General features: G+C 45.1%; 1 protein-coding gene across 1 annotated transcript; it reads right to left on the reverse strand.

The window, feature by feature from the left end:
• Positions 1–996: 996 nt before the first annotated feature.
• On the reverse strand, positions 997–18,720 carry LOC110537144 (rapamycin-insensitive companion of mTOR). Its single transcript, XM_090191957.1, has 37 exons — positions 18,255–18,720; positions 18,071–18,118; positions 16,755–16,852; positions 16,068–16,132; positions 15,747–15,878; positions 15,592–15,655; positions 15,284–15,410; positions 15,034–15,203; positions 14,849–14,916; positions 14,672–14,739; positions 14,451–14,533; positions 14,117–14,204; positions 13,894–13,984; positions 13,737–13,803; positions 13,515–13,595; positions 13,244–13,344; positions 12,379–12,544; positions 12,186–12,287; positions 12,032–12,078; positions 11,779–11,914; positions 11,360–11,559; positions 11,002–11,128; positions 10,624–10,788; positions 10,410–10,486; positions 10,245–10,323; positions 9,944–10,141; positions 9,758–9,850; positions 9,244–9,350; positions 8,856–9,109; positions 7,647–8,748; positions 6,086–6,263; positions 5,813–5,897; positions 4,856–5,050; positions 4,544–4,702; positions 4,321–4,444; positions 4,098–4,236; positions 997–4,020 (listed from the first exon to the last, which is right to left on the reverse strand). The coding sequence occupies exons 1-37, from the start codon at positions 18,301–18,303 to the stop codon at positions 3,946–3,948; spliced, it is 5,208 nt and encodes a 1,735-aa protein (XP_090048083.1). The 5' UTR covers positions 18,304–18,720; the 3' UTR covers positions 997–3,945.

The following is an 18,720-nucleotide window of genomic DNA, read 5'->3' on the forward strand; positions in this document are numbered from 1 at the left end:
CAGGACTCACCAGACTGCTGACAGGCTCTTCAGGTCGGATGCCGTGCAGAACACCTACACAACATTTCTCTCAGCTCGCTCTCCCAACTTCTCCATTGCCTCCCTGACGGTATCTGGCTCTTCAGGGTGAGTACGGGGAGCTGGCACAGATGGCACCGGACTGATGACGACCTCTTCCACTCTCTGCTGCTCCGCCAACCTCCCTCATGCCCCCCCCAAAAATAATCTTGGGGTTTCTGTGGCCGCGGTCCCCGGCGTCGTTGCTATCCTTCCACCTTCCTTGGTGTCTCCTTCCAAGGAAGGGTCTCACAACCTCCCATAATTTCTTCCCAGGTCCAAACTCCTTTACCTCTGTCATATGCTGCTTGGTGGGATATTCTGTCACAATCGTCGTAATGAGTGGACCAAGGCACAGCGTGTGTAGAGCTCCACTTCTTTATTACTGTGAAACTTTAAACAAAAAACAATAAACCAATAACGAAACGTGAAAGTAGTGGTGCACATGCACAAACAAAACAATATCCCACAAACACAGGTGGGAAAAATGGTTACCTAAATATGATCTCCAATTAGAGGCAACGATTACCAGCTGCCTCTAATTGGGAACCATACAAAACACCAACATAGAAATATTGAGCTAGAACACCCCCTAGTCACGCCCTGACCAACTACACCATAGAGAACAAAGGGCTCTCTATGGTCAGGGCGTGACACAGTATACTTACAAAGAGCGGTAATGTTTTTGGAACTGGAGATGTGAGGCGTTGCTAGGGGAGGTCTTTCCTGTAAAGCGGTGTTGAAACAGAGGATGTTTTTCCTGGTGAGAAGTTGAAGAAATTATGCAACACATGAAAACAGCCCTGGAAGTCATGGGCCAGACTGCTTAAATTACACATAAAACTCCCACACACTGGTTTTGGATGATCCAACTCCATACCAAAATCTAAAGTCATTGTTGAAGACACATTGATACAATAAAATACAGTGACATATAAGTGAGTAGATTATGTTTTTATTATCAATGCATCCCTTTAATAAGAATGATTCTAATGGCCTATATAAAATGCCAAAAACATACATGGTTCTGTACAAGGAAAACCACAAATTGGAGGGAGACACAGACTTATATACATCTTCTTGAAAATGTTTTCACTTGAGGAAAAATATAAATAACACTTCTCTTATCTTTGTCTCTCTGTTCCTAAACGGTCCAGGTACAATGAAGGCTTTGTTTTCACATCCCCATACAGTGCTTTATCAGCAAAAGTCCACTTCAAATCACTCAAATGTAGACAAAGTTAAATATTTAAGTTACTACTTCCTGTTGTTTCAAACAATTGCTAGATAACAAATAATTATTGGCTTTTCAGTTTAGCTTTTTGGTCCCCAACAGAAAGTAGTACAATTATGTTCCCAAATAATTGACCTTATTCAATATATATCTGAAACATCAGTATTATGTTCAAATGTGTCTAACTATGAAATGTACTGTTGACTTGACAAAAAAACAACATTTAACCACTATTTAGAATTTTGCAGTTTGTTGAAAAGGTGAACTGAGGTCTCTTAGAATGCAAACGTGCAAAATAAGGTTATATGAAGGTATAGTTGAGTGGGAATCTGCGATATTAAATATCCACATTTATTTTTCATTTAGAGCAGTGATCCACTATGCACATTGTGGGCTGCAACTATACAATTCTCTGCTCGCAGAGGACCTAACTTTTCAACATTACGCATTTATACAGAAAAATATTTTTCATACTTAGTTTCATGTTGATTGCTAAGTGCAATTGCAGTGCACCCCAATCCTATTTTCACCAGTCCATTTCTCTAACCAATTCATCACTTAACCAAGGCCATTTTCAACAGTAGACCTAAACACTTCCATTGTCATAAGTCATATGTGCATGTTGAAGGATTCAGTGCAGCAAGTACCATCTTCAGTCAAAGTGAATCATGTTGGAAAGGACCACACAATGGTAGCCACCACTTCTTTAAAACAGTAATGAAACAATGAGTCAACAGCTAAACAAAATTCAAACAAAAGCTGAAATATATCAAACCAGTTAATAACCTATACATGTACATTTGGGCTCACAATTAACAGGCATCTTGCATAGCAAAAAAAACCCAGTACAGTGACTGTTTTAAACCGTCATTTTACAAACATGTAGCTAGATTTCGACCCGGAAGTGGCTGAGTTTTCCAATTAAATGAGTGTTCTTATTGGACATGTTCAGGCAGTACCTGAGCTCCACTTCAAAACGTTTACTCCAGTTTCATTATTCCCCAGTTTTACCAGATTAAGAACAAGTAGACAGTGTGTAAGGAACAGCAACTAACACAGGAATTAATGGCAACTGACTGAGAAATGGAAACGGACAGGAATGGCTTCTGACTGTGGAATGGCAACTGACAGAAATGAATGGAAACTGATGGGAATGGCTACTGAATGACTGTGGAATGAAGCAGCAACTCTACATGGCCATCAAATAGTGACTGTTTTCATGAACCATGTTCTGAAGAAATGTATGACAGAAGGGGTAGCAATCATACATGTCTTCCTCCACTTTGATGAGAACCAAATCTCTTGTTTCAACCAACCCAGCACTTATATTTTAGGGTTTCAATTTCTAGGTCGTAAACAAAAATAAAATGCAGCCGTAGTTTCAATCATCAGTTGAGTAACTGACCATTAATAACTCCTCTGTGCTGAAACACACAGACAGATGTTCAATGGCAATGTTTTGGTAGATTTCACTCCTACATGTAGTTGTTCAGTTCTTAATATAAATGCTTAAAAACACAGACAAACAAAGTCCTAAACAAAATAACAAAACAAAATCCAGCAAAGGGCAAGGAGGAACATTTCCTCTTTAGCACATCAACAAATAAGAGAGACAACCACCAAACTGCATCAGTGAATGATGATCATTTGGCTGACCTGTATCTGCCGTCATTAAATAGAGCAATACCAAAAGTATTTATCACTATTCTCCTTCACTGTTCTTTGTTCAGGCGCAATGATTTTCACAATGGCATGGTCCTCTCTCCAGATGCTGAGAGGTTTTAGTGTTATGCAGAAGAACCCTACTCTTTAGTGTTTTAGTCAAAGTCAATGGATCCACTTTGGGAGAAGCCAAGCCAAAAACAACATGCTGTGGTATTTCACACCAGTGGTTGGGATGCAGTCATATATTAAAAATAACTGAGGAAGCCCTCAGGAATGATGGACCGTTTTAAGTCATTTGGATTTGATTGTGATCCAAGCTCAGTTTGTGAAGAATTTCCCAAAAAATGAGCTCTGTTAAAAACACTCATAGCTGGCTGCCATCATTTGATCAGATAAATAAAAAAAACGGAATATTTGTTCATCCTGCGTTATCATCCATCATATCTAAAACTTAGTCAATAGGAAGAACATATCCCAAATCCCAGGAGGACATACAGTGCACTCTGGTATGGAAAGGTAAGGGAGGATGTGACTCAGGCCCTACAGAGCTGTGGTTGGTAGTGACTCAAGCATTTGTGGTTGAGGGGTTAGGGTTGTGGGTTGACTGAAGTTTGAGGGTTACAAAGTCCAAGGTTCAGGGGGGTGTGGGTTGAGGGTTAAATTAAGGTTCCGGGGGTTGAGGTTTGAGGGTTAGCTGAAGGTTCCGGGGGTGGGGGTTGAGGGTTAAATGAAGGTTCCGGGGGTGGGGGTTTGAGGGTAAGCTGAAGGTTCCGGGGGTGGGGTTGACGTTTGAGGGTTAGCTGAAGGTTCCGGGGGTGGGGGTTGAGGGTTAAATGAAGGTTCCAAGGGTTGAGGTTTGAGGGTAAGCTGAAGGTTCCGGGGGTGGGGTGTGATTCAGGCTTTAGGGGTTGTGGTTGACTGGAAGATCAGTAGGGGTGACTCAGGGTTTGACAGGCTGTGAGACAGAAGGGAAGGGCAGTAGGGTTGACTCAGGGCTCAGTGGGAGGGTCGACCGGTCCATTCTTTGGGGGCTTGGAGAGGATGGCCTCTGCCTCTTCGTACATCTGAGGAAGAGACAGAAGTGACTAGAAGAACAGCCAACATGAAATGTTTATTATTTTTGAATGTGTGTGTTGTTTACCGGAATGAATGGCACGTCTTGAAAGAGCTCCTGGATGAAGCGGCGTGCGGACAGACGGAACATGCAGTGGGCAAGCAGGTAAGACACCTCAGAATAGAGACAGATGTCATCGAATGCATATGGGAATTTCTCCTTGATCCTGTCAAGACAACAGACACAGGGATATCAACCTCGGTTTGAGAGTGTGTGTGTGTGTGTGTGTGTGTGTGTGTGGGTCTCTTACGTTAGCAGGTTAGTCTCGTGGCCTTTGATCCCCACAGAGGAGCTGAGGTTGACCACGAGACGCAGGACCTCCTTCCTGAGGAGAACCCTGCCGGCTGGAGATTCCTCTGGAATGGACTTCACTCCTGAGGGGGAAGATAGACCGCAGAGAGCCAGTAGGTTTAGTCCATCCATCTTCAACAACAAAAGAAAACCCTTCACTTGGACAAAAGCATGACATTTACCCAAAATCAGTTCAGTGCTGCGGGTGCTTCCTGGGGAGCCCTGAGACACAGCATCACTGCACCCGGACACACCTGACAGTTTGGTTTGGCCCATGACCTCCAGGTGGTTCTGCACAGGGGGACCGCACCATTCTGAGAAAGGTGGTTCCTCTGTCAAGTCTGATGGAGAAACGTGAGTTTAGGTTGTTTATCGGTTTCTGACTGCTAATAATATAAACATACAAGGAAGTACAAGGATGCAAACGGCACGAATTGATAAACAGCTTGAATTGATAAACAGCATAATGTTCTGTGTTTGTATCTGCCGCTGACCTGGGCTGCTATTGGAAGCGCTGAAGCCGAGCACAGAGAGCCCAGTGCAGTAGAGGCAGTTGTCATCGTTGTGTTCTTGTAGACCAGTCTCCTCTGAGCCCAGCAACTTCTGCTGCTCCGCCCGGCTCACCCCCATCAGCTCTGTGATGCTCAGCTGGGAGCGAAGCACTGCATGCCTGGAGTGAGGGCTGGGGCCTGGGTGAAGGGGCACATATCCACATGATCATGCATTTCCCCCCTTTTTATTCAAGCCTGTTGGTCCTCAGTGGGCCTCCTTTATCAGTAGCAGAGCCATCATTCCTCCTGTGCTAAACTCAGTGTTATACAACTCCTAACTGAAGAAAACAGATTGTGTTGGCCCCGGGCTGTTTCTTACCATCGGAGTCTCCAGAGAAGAATTTGGCAGATCTGTCCTCAGAGGGAGGGCTGGTTCTCTTCAGGAAATATGCTGTTTCTTACCATCGGAGTCTCCAGAGAAGAATTTGGCAGATCTGTCCTCAGAGGGGGGGCTGGTCCTCTTCAGGAAATATGCTGTTTCTTACCATCGGAGTCTCCAGAGAAGAATTTGGCAGATCTGTCCTCAGAGGGGGGGCTGGTTCTCTTCAGGAAATATGCTGTTTCTTACCATTGGAGTCTCCAGAGAAGAATTTGGCAGATCTGTCCTCAGAGGGAGGGCTGGTCCTCTTCAGGAAATATGCTGTTTCTTACCATCGGAGTCTCCAGAGAAGAATTTGGCAGATCTGTCCTCAGAGGGAGGGCTGGTCCTCTTCAGGAAATATGCTGTTTCTTACCATCGGAGTCTCCAGAGAAGAATTTGGCAGATCTGTCCTCAGAGGGAGGGCTGGTCCTCTTCAGGAAATATGCTGTTTCTTACCATCGGAGTCTCCAGAGAAGAATTTGGCAGATCTGTCCTCAGAGGGAGGGCTGGTCCTCTTCAGGAAATATGCTGTTTCTTACCATCGGAGTCTCCAGAGAAGAATTTGGCAGATCTGTCCTCAGAGGGAGGGCTGGTCCTCTTCAGGAAATATGCTGTTTCTTTTATCTAGGAACAAAACACTCAGCTTTATCCAAATATTAACATGGAGTTATGACACAACTTTAAATAGAGGTCTTAAATAGCTTGGTAAACAAATGACATTTATTGTAAAATATCTAGAATAGAAGTAAAATAAAAGGAGGGATGAGAGGGGAAAGAGGGTTCAGAGAGAGGTGTCATACGATGGTCAGTACCTGGAACATGTTGTTAATGTCCACTGGCAGCGCCAGGCCGATGAAGTCATCAGAGCTGCCGTAGGTGGCGCTGGACACCATGGATCTCACAGAGGAGGACCGCTGCAGAGTGTTCTGGCTGATGGGGCTCAGCAGATCCTCCTTGTCCAGGGAGGCAAAACTCAGAGCCTTCAGGAACCTGGAGATAAAAGAAACATTCAGTGAGTTAGGAGGCAGGAAAGGTCCACCTGCTCGTCTTACACCTCATTCCAAAATCATATTAGTTTGTGGGACAAACCATTCTGACACTACAGACATTTTTTGTGAGAAGACCAATTTTCCTGTGTCTTGTGGTCTGATAATCACCACTGTAGCTCAGCAACCTTCCACCGCTGTGCACTAGGCTGACATAGGAAGATGCAGTGGATTGAGACACAGCCCATGCAAAAAAACAAATACACTATACATTCAAACTTATGTGGACACCCCTTCAAATGATTGGATTCAGCTGTTTCAGCCAGACCTGTTGCTGACAGGTGTAATAAATCGAGTACACAGCCATACAATCTTCATAGACAAACATTGGCAGTATAATGGCCCGTACTAAAGAGTTCAGTGACGTTCAATGTGGCACTGTCATTGGTTGCCACTTTCCAACAAGTCAGTTCATCAAATTTCTACCCTGCTAGAGCTGTCCCGGTAAACTATAAGTGCTGTTGAAGTGGAAGCGTTTAGGAGCAATAACGGTTAAACCATGAAGTGGTAGGCCACAAAAGCTCACAGACCGGAACAGCCGAGTGCTGAAGCGCATAAAAATCGTCTGTCCTCGGTTACAACACTCGCTACCGAGTTCCAAACTGCCTTTGGAAGCAACGTCAGCACAATAACTGTTCGTCGGGAGCTTCATGAAATTGATTTCCATGGCCGAGCAGACGCACACAAGCCTAAGATCACCATGCGCAATGCCAAGTGTTGGCTGGAGTGGTGTAAAGCTCGCCGCCACTGGACTCTGGAGCAGTGGAAACGCCTTCTCTGGAGTGATGAATCACGATTCACCTTCTGGAAGTCCGACGGACCAATCTGGATTTGGCAGATGCCAGGAAAACGCTACCTGCCCCAATGCACAGTGCCAACTGTAAAGTTTGGTGGAGGAGGAATAATAGTCTAGGGCTGTTTTTCATGGTTTGGGCCAGGCCCCTTAGTTCCAGTGGAAAAAAAGGGAAATCTTAACACTACAGCATACAATGATATTCTATACGATTCTGTGCTTACAAGTTTGTCGCAACAGTTTGGGCAAGACCCTTTCCTGTTTCAGGAAAACAACACTCAATATTTCAGGAGATTACAGAAGGAAAACCTAATTCAAGCCAGAGCAGAGGTCAAACTCAGTTGATCTTGTCATCAAAGAATGAGAAGCCTCTAAAGAGAAAGAGGAGCAACAAGAGGAAGTAAGAGAAAGGGCAACTGAAGATCTGAGAAAGAGGGAGGGGGGAGTATTCAGAGAAGTAGTAGTTAGTACTAGTCATGGGAGATTCTAGGAAAGGAGTTCTTAAGGGAGTGTGTGTGTGTGTGTGTGTGTTACCGCCGTGGGGTGAGTCTTGAGTCCAGGCTGCCTGTCTTCATGGTGATGGTATCAGTGAAGAGCACGTCTTTGGCTGGGGAGGCCAGAGCCTCGCTGTGGGACAGGGACGAGTGGATCCTCTGCTGCTGCAGCCTCTTCAGAGTAGCATAGCCCAGCGCATCACGCTGACTGGCGTACGTGTCACAGGAAGTGGCGTACTTCAGCGTGGCGTAGCCCAGCGCATCGCGGGAGTTGGAGTACATGAGGCTGCAGTCCGTCAGGCCGCTCAGGGTGGTCAACGAAGGCGACTTGAGAGACTGGGCGCGGCGGGGGAGGGTGTGGGAGGAGCCGGGGGGCACCAGGGAGGTAGAGCTAGATTTGGACAGGGAGGAGAGGTGGGCGGTGTGGGGCTGGGGGGTGAGGGAGGTCAGGGTTTGGATGGTCTGGGCGCTGATCACACTGTTGAGGCTGACACCGTCCGTGTCGATGGTGGAGGGCAGGGTCTCCCTGGAGGGGCTGGAACTCATAGAGCTGATGCCGCTGGTGGTCGTGTCCGTGTTGAAGCTCTGACTGCGCGATTTAAACTGAGCCCCCCCGCCCCCTCCGGACGGGCCATCCCCGGCCAGGCGTTCCCGGCTAGTCTGCTCTCTCTGGTTCTCCCCCACCCCCACCCCTGACCCTCCTACCCCCACTGACCGGCCTGGCAGCCTCCCCTCCCCATCTCCCTCACCGAAGTTGGGGGTGCTGCCCTGGTTTTCAGGGGTCTTGCTGCCCACGATGGAAGTTTCTAGGTTGACAGAGGGGCTTTTGGGCAGGTGGCCGTCATTATAGATTGGGAAGACATCTGAAGATCCAAAGGTGTAGCTGGGTTCAGTAACGGTGCGTTTGCGCCCCTGATCCTCCTCCATCCCTCCTCCGTGGTCCCTGGTGGTGCCCTTGGGGTCGCTGGTGCTGCGCAGCATCTTCCCGGAGAGCGACAGAGAGTGGAGGAGGCGGTTACGGAAGTGGCTGGAAGCCAGGAGGGTGAAGGGGCTGCGGTCCTTGTACTTGGGTCTCATGTACATGGGAGGATCGTCCGACAGGTCACAGTTCTCCAGCCGCTCATCGTCCATGATGTACATACCTGGAAATGACCACTCAAGGTTAACTCTTAGTAGTATGGAGTAAACATTTGGCGATACTGTACAGGTTAAAAACAAATGAATACCAGTACTATGATTACAGACTTACTGGGCTGAGACTTACTGGGCTGTGTGGAGTCACTCTCACTGTTGTGTCTAGAGCTGGTGGAGTCAGAGGCGAGGCTGAGGGTGGAAGGGACAGAGGACAGCAGGCTGGGCGGGTTGGGGGAGGGCTCCATGTCGTCTGGGACAACGGGCCACAGCGTCCGCCGGCTGTGTCTTACAGCGTCCCAGCCGTGCTGCTTCAGCATGTCACAGCCCTGACGTGTCTTTGAGATCAGCCCCAACACGTACAGACATGTCCTACACAGAAACAGCAGACAGACATTATAGAGAGATCCTGGACAGAGATCTAGTACTCTTTTGGGACAGTACAAGCATGCTGCTTCGTTAGAAGCACCTTGAATATTGGAGTTGCAAATATCAATGTGCCTTACCCCCTGATGGAGAGAACCTCACAGTGCTGGGCCAGAACCACTATGTCAGGGATCACCCCCTCCTCCTGTAAGAGGTTCAACCCCCAGTTTGATGACCCTATGTTACCCTGGAAACAAACAGTTTAACAACATTAATACTCATGTTATTATGAAAACTATGTGAGAATCTTATCAATAATTGGCACATATCTGTTGTCATCAGAGTTCCACAGTTATGGTAGTTATTATTCTCCATTATTCCAGCCCTGAATGCAGATTGGCTGACAGCCGTGGTATATGAGAGCGTATAGCATGGGTATGACAAAACATTTGTTTTTATTGCTTTAATTACTTTAGTAACCAGCTTATAATAGCAATAAGGCACCTTAGGGGTTTGTGTTATATGGCCAATATACCATGGCTAATGGCTGTATACAGGCACTCCGCGATGCGTCGTGCATAAGAACAGCCCTTAGCTGTGGTATATTGGCCATATACTACACCCCCTCGGGCCTTATTGCTTAATTATACTGACCAAGGCCCAAAGTGCTGCCTTTAGCTGTTTAATGCCCTCCCACTTGTCCAGCATTGGGGAACGGACAGTGTAGCTTAGGTCAGGAACCACATTCTGAAGAGAAGGACGAAAAGGGTTTATACGCATTATGCTTGTAATTGCTCCTCGACTAGTGTAATAGTGAATGGTTCAAGTAGATGCAGTTACCTGGACTTCCAGTAGATGGCAGCCTGTCTTATCATGGACAAGCTGGCCATACAGATGAACAGGAAGATAAACGTTTGGCCTCTGTAACCTTTGGTTGCTTCGGCGTACATAGTTGTCTCCATCGACAGGCTTGCGGTACGTGGTGAGAGCCTCGTTCAGCTGCTCCTCTATCATGTCCACATACTTCAGGTTATAGTCCTGCAAAACACAATGATATAAACATGAGTTTTCTATGCTTTCATGTGACAGCGAAAAGATGCAAATCATCATTTATGGCATTGTTGGTTGAGTATAAATGTACCTTCTGCCATTTCTCTAGCTGCTTGGTGACGTAGCCCCTCTCACTTAGGTAGGAGAAGCCCTTTGGAATGGACAAGAACCTGGAGATAAGAATCACAGCGGTCAGAGACAAAGGGACCTAATACAGAAAAGCAAACAATAGCTCAGTTTTCTCCCAGCAGCTTACCGTAGCAGCAGCAGGACACCCTTGTCCCCCAGGTGTGTGAGAGCTGGCTTCATCTGGATCAGAGCATGGAGGTTTGCCTGGAGGGAAAAAAACACCAGCTAACACACTTCTGGACTCAAAAGCTGCTGGACTAAAGTACAAGACTAAGGTATAACAGTGCCCAGGAAACAGCACATAGCAAGGTACCACAACACTCAGGCCCCTCATCCCTCACCTTGTCCTCACAGGCCTCGTCCAGTATGTCCAACGCCTCCATGGAAATGGTCTTGTTGCGGTCGTGGAGCTGGGTGACCAGCAGCTCGATGCCCCAGTTACTGAAGAACTCCACATTGGCACGAAGCAACACTCGCAGGTGTTTAGTGGCATACAACCTGCAGTTCTGTGGCACACCAACAGAGGGCGGAAGAGGACAGACTGTCATTCAAAAACACTAACATATGCTCCACTGAAAACACAACAAACCAAATTGCTCATAATGTTGCTTTCCAAACACCTGTGCAAGCTACTCCGACCACCTCTAGGAAACCAAGATTTATCAATTAATGTTTGAATTCCATCTGTGTGTTTTCTGTGTTAGTGGTGGGGTTCTTACGTCAGTGGCAGCAGTGAGGATCTTGGACAGGATGACCCTGGACAGCCCGTCACGGCTGTAGTCCAGTATAGAGACAGTGAGTTTCAGCAGGTGGTCCTGATTTTTCAGAGTACAGATGTTCAACAGGCTAGTAGGAGAGCACAGGATACAGAGAATCAATGTACTGCTCCATACACACTCCAACACAATGACTTGAGTGAAGATGAAGTGAGTGTGAAACAGGACAAAGGAAACTCTCTTCAGCAGCTTAAAAAGGCATCTTTAAATGGGACAGTTTCCAAGATATTAGGGATCTCCCAAGAGGTACGATCAGAGTACATGTTTGGAAAAACAGACTAGTGGACGGTGAGAGACTGACCACTGGAAGACACTGCACTTCTCCAGCATCTTGACGCCGTGCGGGTGTGAGGAAAGAGTGCCCAGGAACAGGAAGTAGTGCTGGCTGAGAGTGGTGAGCAACCCGTTGCTCTGGAGACCGCGGTCAGGCTTGAGCCCAGAGGAAGAGGAGAGCCATTGGACTATGTCCTTCACCAGGTCCTCCAGGTATGCCTGCCCATCCTGACACACAGACAGGGGTAATGTTTAGGTAATGTTGGACATTGATAGAGAGGTCACGTAAAGTCATGTAACTCATTTTTTATTATCAATAGAGTTCCAATATAAAATTGTTTAACTTTGTGTACGTATCATTAATAGGTCTGGATAGTGCAATTCTAGTCTGCTGTGGGTAAATATCAGTAGTCTATTCAAATTTTGCCTCATAGTAAACCCTCTCACCTCCTCAGACTCCAGGAGGAACTCGATGAACTGACATCCTACCACAGTGAGCTGCCTGGCCTTACTGTGGTCCAGCTCCAGGCTGGCGTACAGCTTACTGCTGGGCTTATAGAAGAACAGCAGCCTGCGTACAAACCTGCAGAAACAGAACCCGGGGTCAGACAGAGGGGGAACCCGGTGTCAGACAGAGAGAACATTTGGTTTGCTACAGTTACAAACAGGAGGTGAAAGAAGTGGTTATAATGGTACTTACCTGTGCATTTGTTCATCTTTATTGCTCCGCAGGTTAACGTTTGGCCACTACAGATGGGAAAAGGAAACATGTAAAAAAATAACAATTATAAAAGGACAGTATTGTAAAAGATACTAACTGGAATAAGTATTTATTGCAGTTGTAGTCCACTCACCTTCAATATTGTTGCGATGAGAACCCAGTTCCAGTCCAGGTTCTCTTTGTGGTTGAGGATGTGGCTGTCTCTCAGGTTCATCATAAGAGCATCCTCAGTGTCCTTCAATGCAAACAAGGACAGCATTACAAATACCACTCCAAGAAAACCAAGAAGCTTGTGTTACAACACAGGGGCATGGTTTGATATGTACCTTAATGACAAAGATATCTCTCTGTGGTCTAAAGTGCTGGTCTCTACAGTAGTGAGAAGCCTTCGATTTGCAGATGATGTGGTCCAGGTACAGGCTGTTGGGTTTGGGTCCTCTCTTCTTCTTCTCGTGGAAACGTTTCAGGTAGTTGACCGCTGCACTCGCCCGTCTGAAAAATTATGAAAACAGTTGTTGTGTCAGTGTCCGTGTTAATAATATGAAACTCTTGTAGCACATGCATTGGATGTACAAAACATTAGGAACACCTTCCTAATTTGAGTTGCATGGACTCTACAAGGGGTCGAAAGCATTCCACAGGGATGCTGGCCCATGTTGACTACAATGCTTCCCACGGTTGTGTCAAGTTGGCTGGATGTCCTTTGGGTGGTGGACCATTCTTGATACACACAGGAAACTGTTGAGAGTGAAAAACCCAGCAACATTTAAGTTGTTGACACACTCAAAGTCCATTGAAAGGCACTTAAATATTGTGTCTTGCCCAGTCACCCTCTGAATGACACACATACACAATCCATGTCCATGTCTCAAGGCTTAAAAATCCTTCTTTAACTTGTCTGCTCCCCTTCATCTACACTGATTGAAGTGGATTTAACAAGTGACATCAATAAGGGATCATAGCTTTCAGCTGAATTCACCTGGTCAGTCTGTCATGGAAAGAGCAGATGTTCTTAATGTTTTGTACACTCAGTGTATATTGTTAAATGAGGATTAGGTTAGGGAGTTTCATGTAACTAATCATACAGTCTTTTCTCCTGTCTGCGAGAGAGTAAATTCCTCACAATGGTCCCTGTCTATAGTGACCCCAAGAAATGTCCTCAGTACTCTATGGTAGGTAGTTGTCACTCACAGTCTCTTCTCCTGGGCGATGTCGAAGGAGGCAGCCTTGTTGATGAGTGTGGGTAGACAGTGCAGGTGGTGGCTGTGGGAGTGGGGGAGGATGGTGTTGGCCTGGGAGGGAAACAGAAATAAACAGTTACAACAACAATGGGGACCATGCAAAACAAATTCAAAATTGGGACAATAAAAAAAGTGTCAAAAACTCCTAGAGCATATCCTCCTCTGGACCAGCTCACTGACCTCACAATGTTAACAGCTGAGCAAACAGGGAGTTGAGTTACCATGTGAAGCAGTTCTCCCAGTAGAATGATGGCTCGCACAGAGATGGGGTCATCAGTGCTTGTGATAACCTCAACGAGACCCTGTTGAGAGGTACACAGGCTTTACACGACAGACAATAGCGGTTTGTGTGTGGGATCTTTAGGTACCAATAGACAGATATGCAAATGCCATTTTTGGTTGAATATACACAAACTTAGCGATCCTGATATTGATGACCATACCTCAAGAAGTCCACTCTTGATGAAGGCAGACAGTACCAACGCCAGGTAATTATCCATTAAGTCAGGCCTAAGGGCAGTAAGAGAACAAATTGATTTTATGCAGACAATGTTTTCCTCAATCATGAGTTAAAGAGTTCAAATAAGTGATGGTTCTTACCTTGATCGAGCTCGATGTGGAAGGATAACTTTAGCTTCAGAAGCCACAAAGCCATCTGATAACCTCCAATTGTCTTGGAACCTGCTAGGGTCTACAGGAGGAATATAGACAAGTATCCTTTGTTACCTAATAATACATGGTACATGAGATATATGATAAGAAAAGAAAGGCTCTTAACTTGAATAAAGACACAAAAAGTGAAAAAAAGTGACATTGTACCCACCCACACTGATAAGTGCTTCAATAAAGTCTGCAGTCGCAACTGGCATGGGGAGCCGAAATATATCATATATCACCTCTAACAAGCCTTTCTGTGGGAGGTCGAGAGGAACCAGATTTACACACATTAATAGAGACTTCATTCATTTCATGACAAGACAGAAAATAATGAGTTTTAGGGGTGTGCCCTACATCATTCTTACATTAAACTGAGTAACATTGTTATCGATGTTATTGAGCACAACCATAAAGTAATCTTGAGGTAAACTGGAGGACACTGCATTCTCTTTCACCTCAGTTGTCAGGTGCTGATAATGTTTATTTGATGCTATACTTACCCTTACTTCCATATTTGGTATACAGAGCAGGCCAATAAGAGACTGGATCCCAGAGTTGCCTGACTTGCACAGGTTAATGATGCCTGGAGTGAGATGTAGAGAGTAGGGTCAGATAGGAACATGTTCATCCTGTTTATACCACACCACTAATATCACATAAGAGCTATCAGGGTATATACACACTCAAACTTAGATATCATTGATGAAGGGGTAAAGTTTACCTGACCAGGAGCGAAAGGAAGCAACTATGGACATTTTACTTGCCAGGAAACGAGCCTCCCTGTCTTCCCTGGGGTGGACATCAAAATGCATGATTAAAATCTCCCAAATTATTGACACTCCATAAAATACACTGCATAGGACATAATTAAATATACTGCACTATCATGCACACTGACTTGAGCTGCCCCTCTGCCGTGTCTGCATTGTGTCTGTAGTGGAAGTCAGTGTAAGGGGCCAGGATTTGCTGGAAGAGAAACAGAAAAAGAACAATCTCATTCAATGAGGAAATAATCCAATTCATCAAATTCCTGTTAATGAATGCTGCTCTTTGTGTGCAAGAGTGTATGTGTGTTGTCAGTACCTCGAGCTCCACATCCGAGTGCACATACTGGCGTGTGTGTGGGTGGTTGAGGAGGTGTAGGATGGTAGTGATGAGTGCCTCGTTGATGCGGCTCAGCTGACAGTCGATCACGTTCTTCAGAATGGTGCTGAGACCACGCCTCTGGGCCACCACCACAGGGTTCTTCACAGCTGCAGAACAAATGAATCACACAGGGTTTAACCATACCACCTATAGTATAGATAAGTGTGTGTGTTTGCTCGTCACCTACCAAGTTCACAGATGATGGCGATACAGGCGCGAACCATGCGGTCTCGCTCCTGTAGCCCATCGTTGCCCACGGCAATGAGGGAGTTGGTGACAGACGAGGGGAAGAGCAGTGCATTCACAGTGATCATCTGTAGAGGGACAGCAGAGAGGGGACAGATGTGTCTCACACTCATCTCACATAGTAGTACTCGGGTGATAGAGGGATGTTTATGTTTACCAGATAGACATCTAACTGGTCACATCTCTACATATTACCGAACGGTACATTACGAATATCAATTTAGTTAGGGAGAGGCTGGGGTGTCTCACCTTTCGCACCAGCCTGAGAGCCTGTGTCCTCTCCACCTCATTGCTTTGCTGGATGTCTATGCACCTGGAGAGAAAAATACACAATTAGTGGTTGAAAGGTTAAGTGGGCTCAACATTGGCATAAGACACACACACAGCATAGATGTAGCACTCACCTGGCGATCAGGTAGTCCACCTGAAGACGGAGGACCTTCTGGAGAATAGTGCTGTCTCTGATCAGGTAGCGTAGAGCCCTCAGCCCTGCAGCTCGCACTTCCTTAGCCTCGTTCAACAGCGCTAACCGGAGACTAGAACAGGGGAAGGACGGAAAGTATAAGTGTGTATATATATATAAATAAATATAGATAGATAGAATGAGGAACAATGAATCTGCATTTTAAATCATGGTATAGTGGAAACATCCCTAAATCAACCAAGAGAAACAGCTAGTACTGTACATGTAGCACTGGTGAAGATTCATTTCTCAAAAGACTCACCAAATTATGATCTCTTCATGTGTAAACCCAAGCTTCTCTTCTGAGTGGCCGACCTTGCAGAGAAGCTGTGACAGATGGAAAAAAACTAACTGATAAGAACACATCCAAACACAAACATTACATCCACTTAAAGGGATTATTTGCGATTTTGGGAATGAGGACTCGTGGATACCATTTTTAGGTCTATGTGTCCAGTATGAAGGAAGTTAGAAGTAGTTTCACAAGCCAATAGTAATTAGAGTTAACGCAATGACTGGTTGTCTATGGGCATCTGAATGGCATGCTAGCAGACACCATAGACTTCCAGTCATTTCAATAATGCTAGGTAGAAGTTGAGCTAGCACTCGTTAGTAACTTCCTTCAAACTTCACGTAAACATATAAAAACGGTATCTGTGAGTTCATCTGACTCTGGGGAAGTAGATAAAGGGACTCATTGCCAAAATCCTAAAGTATCCCTTTGCAGTCTTTCCAACACTCGGTCCTTGGGACCCCAAGGTGTGCACGTTTTTGTTTTTGCCCTAGCACTACAAAGCTGATTCAAATAATCAAAGCTTAATGATGAGATGATTATTTGAATCAGCTGTGTAGTACTAGGGCAACAACCAAAACGTGAACACTTGGGGTCCCCAGGACTGAGTTTGGGAAACACTGCTTTAATGGTCTGCTGAGATGTTGCCCCACAAACCTTTATGAAGTTGTTCAGGTGACCGAGTTTGCGCATGTTGGAGACTCCTTGTTGCTTGGCAACATTCTGTAGGATTTCCCGGAGGTTGTCTGAAGGATCTGAAATGATTCATCAAGGTCAATAAGTGGTCAGTAAGTTTATTCACCTGGCTCAACTCTTTTCCAAAACATGACAGTAACAAAACACACAGTGTTCAGGTGAGACCAGCATGAGCATGACAAAGCCTCATTAGTGAATGTGACCAGCAATAAACTGGAAACAGAAAGACATTTGGGATCAGGGCACACCTAAATAAAAAGGTAGCCCCACCGAAAGAAGAGTTTGTAATGACACAATACTGTAAAGTCTGGTGTGAATAAAAGTACCCACAGGTTCTATATACATGGTAGGGTGTTATTTGAAGGTCCCTGTTCAACAAATTGTACCATGTTGTGATGTCAACACTACTTGGGATAAATGCAAAACATGTGTTTGAGGAACAGGGTTTAATCAAATATATTCAACTAAAATTCAGAATGTTAGCACTGTAGTTTGTCTGTTTGAAAACAACCATGCCATGTTTATTATATCCTGGGGTAAACGATTCTTCAGAGTGAGGGTAGCAATAGACAAATTAGAGCTATAAATGATTAAAACATTACAATTCTTCAATGGCCAGAATGTATTATTCTATGCTTCAGACAAGTGACTTAAATTTTGGAGCATGAAGTGAATTAGTGTAAAGTGTCCCCGAGGAAATATAGGCTATCACAGGGACAGTGTATTTCTGTAAAAAGGACAGTTACATTTTCTCCCATGATGTAAAAACATAAACACTGCATAAAGGTCCTTAGCATTTGGATCATGATGATAAGGTAGGACAGTCCTAACTGCTGCTATTAAGCTTCAATACAAGGCATGGGCCTATTCTACAAAAATCAAGGAACGGACTGGGACACATTTCTCAAGTTGAAAACCAGTGGCATTGAATTAGCGTTGAATTGTAGCTATACAAGCCATATTCAGGAAGATAGAAACAATGAATGACATTAGTTAGAATCCTATCTATTTCGCTATCACTGTTAGCTATTACTGCAAATCAGATTCATCCAAACAACAATGTGATGATAATGTTATGAATTACTGCTAGCTATGCTAACTAGCTAAATGTAAATAAAGGGGAAAGAAACCCTGTTAGTAACAAGGATGTTGTATGCAGATACATTAGGATGTTCGGCCATTTATTAGCTAGCTAGCAGTATTTTAATAATAGGATAGCTATCTACGATTCAATAAATGGGATGCTGAATATCCAATTTCTAATCTGATTCACCCACCTCTGGAAAGATCGAGTGGTACATTTTCCTCCCCACTGTCATTCCGACCTGTCAAAGCAAAGCAAGCACAACAACCAATAAAGGTTAGTAGTGAGACCACAACTAACAGGCACAATGAAAGTTCAGCTTTATGTTTTGGAGGATTGCTAATCTCTGGTCCAGATTGAAATATCTCTTGTCTCACCTCGCATCCGAACGCTTCGGCTCGGACGGCCTCGGATGCTGACCGCCATCTTTCCAGAATCATTCAGCACTAACCGGATCGGAATCAACAGGGATTATCGCGAGAAATCCCGCACTCATTGCCTCTTGCCCAACCACAGTTGTCTCATGAAAGAAAAACTATTTTTTGCAGCAAATATATACATGATGTGTTTATGTGTTTTGCATATGTGCTCTCTGTCTGCACCTTGCAATCCAGACATTTCGTGTATTCATTATTTGAGGACAGTGTGGATTTATGACAGCCGGAATTCGGCAAGTTTTTGTTGTGTTTCTGTCTGGCCCGTAATTCTCTGAAATGTATTGTATGATTTTGGTACCTGGAAATGTGTCTCCTGTCCTACGTACAGCCAAAGACGCAAGTTTACATTTGGAAGTTGTTAGGAGTACTTCCCTACTTCCACAGTGTGATGCGACGTTGCGCCACT

Source organism: Oncorhynchus mykiss, chromosome 12 (genome assembly GCF_057628025.1).
Source record: "Oncorhynchus mykiss isolate SJ-2025 chromosome 12, ASM5762802v1, whole genome shotgun sequence".
NCBI lineage: Eukaryota > Metazoa > Chordata > Actinopteri > Salmoniformes > Salmonidae > Oncorhynchus > Oncorhynchus mykiss.

Excerpts from the sequence above, each read along its gene's own strand:
- LOC110537144 (XM_090191957.1), bottom strand. The coding sequence starts at position 18,303 with ATGGCGGTCAGCATCCGAGGCCGTCCGAGCCGAAGCGTTCGGATGCGA. Across the intron at positions 13,345-13,514 it reads TGGGAGAACTGCTTCACATG|GCCAACACCATCCTCCCCCA; the intron begins GTAACTCAACTC and ends TTTCCCTCCCAG. Across the intron at positions 10,789-11,001 it reads TCCTCACTGCTGCCACTGAC|AACTGCAGGTTGTATGCCAC; the intron begins GTAAGAACCCCA and ends GGTGTGCCACAG.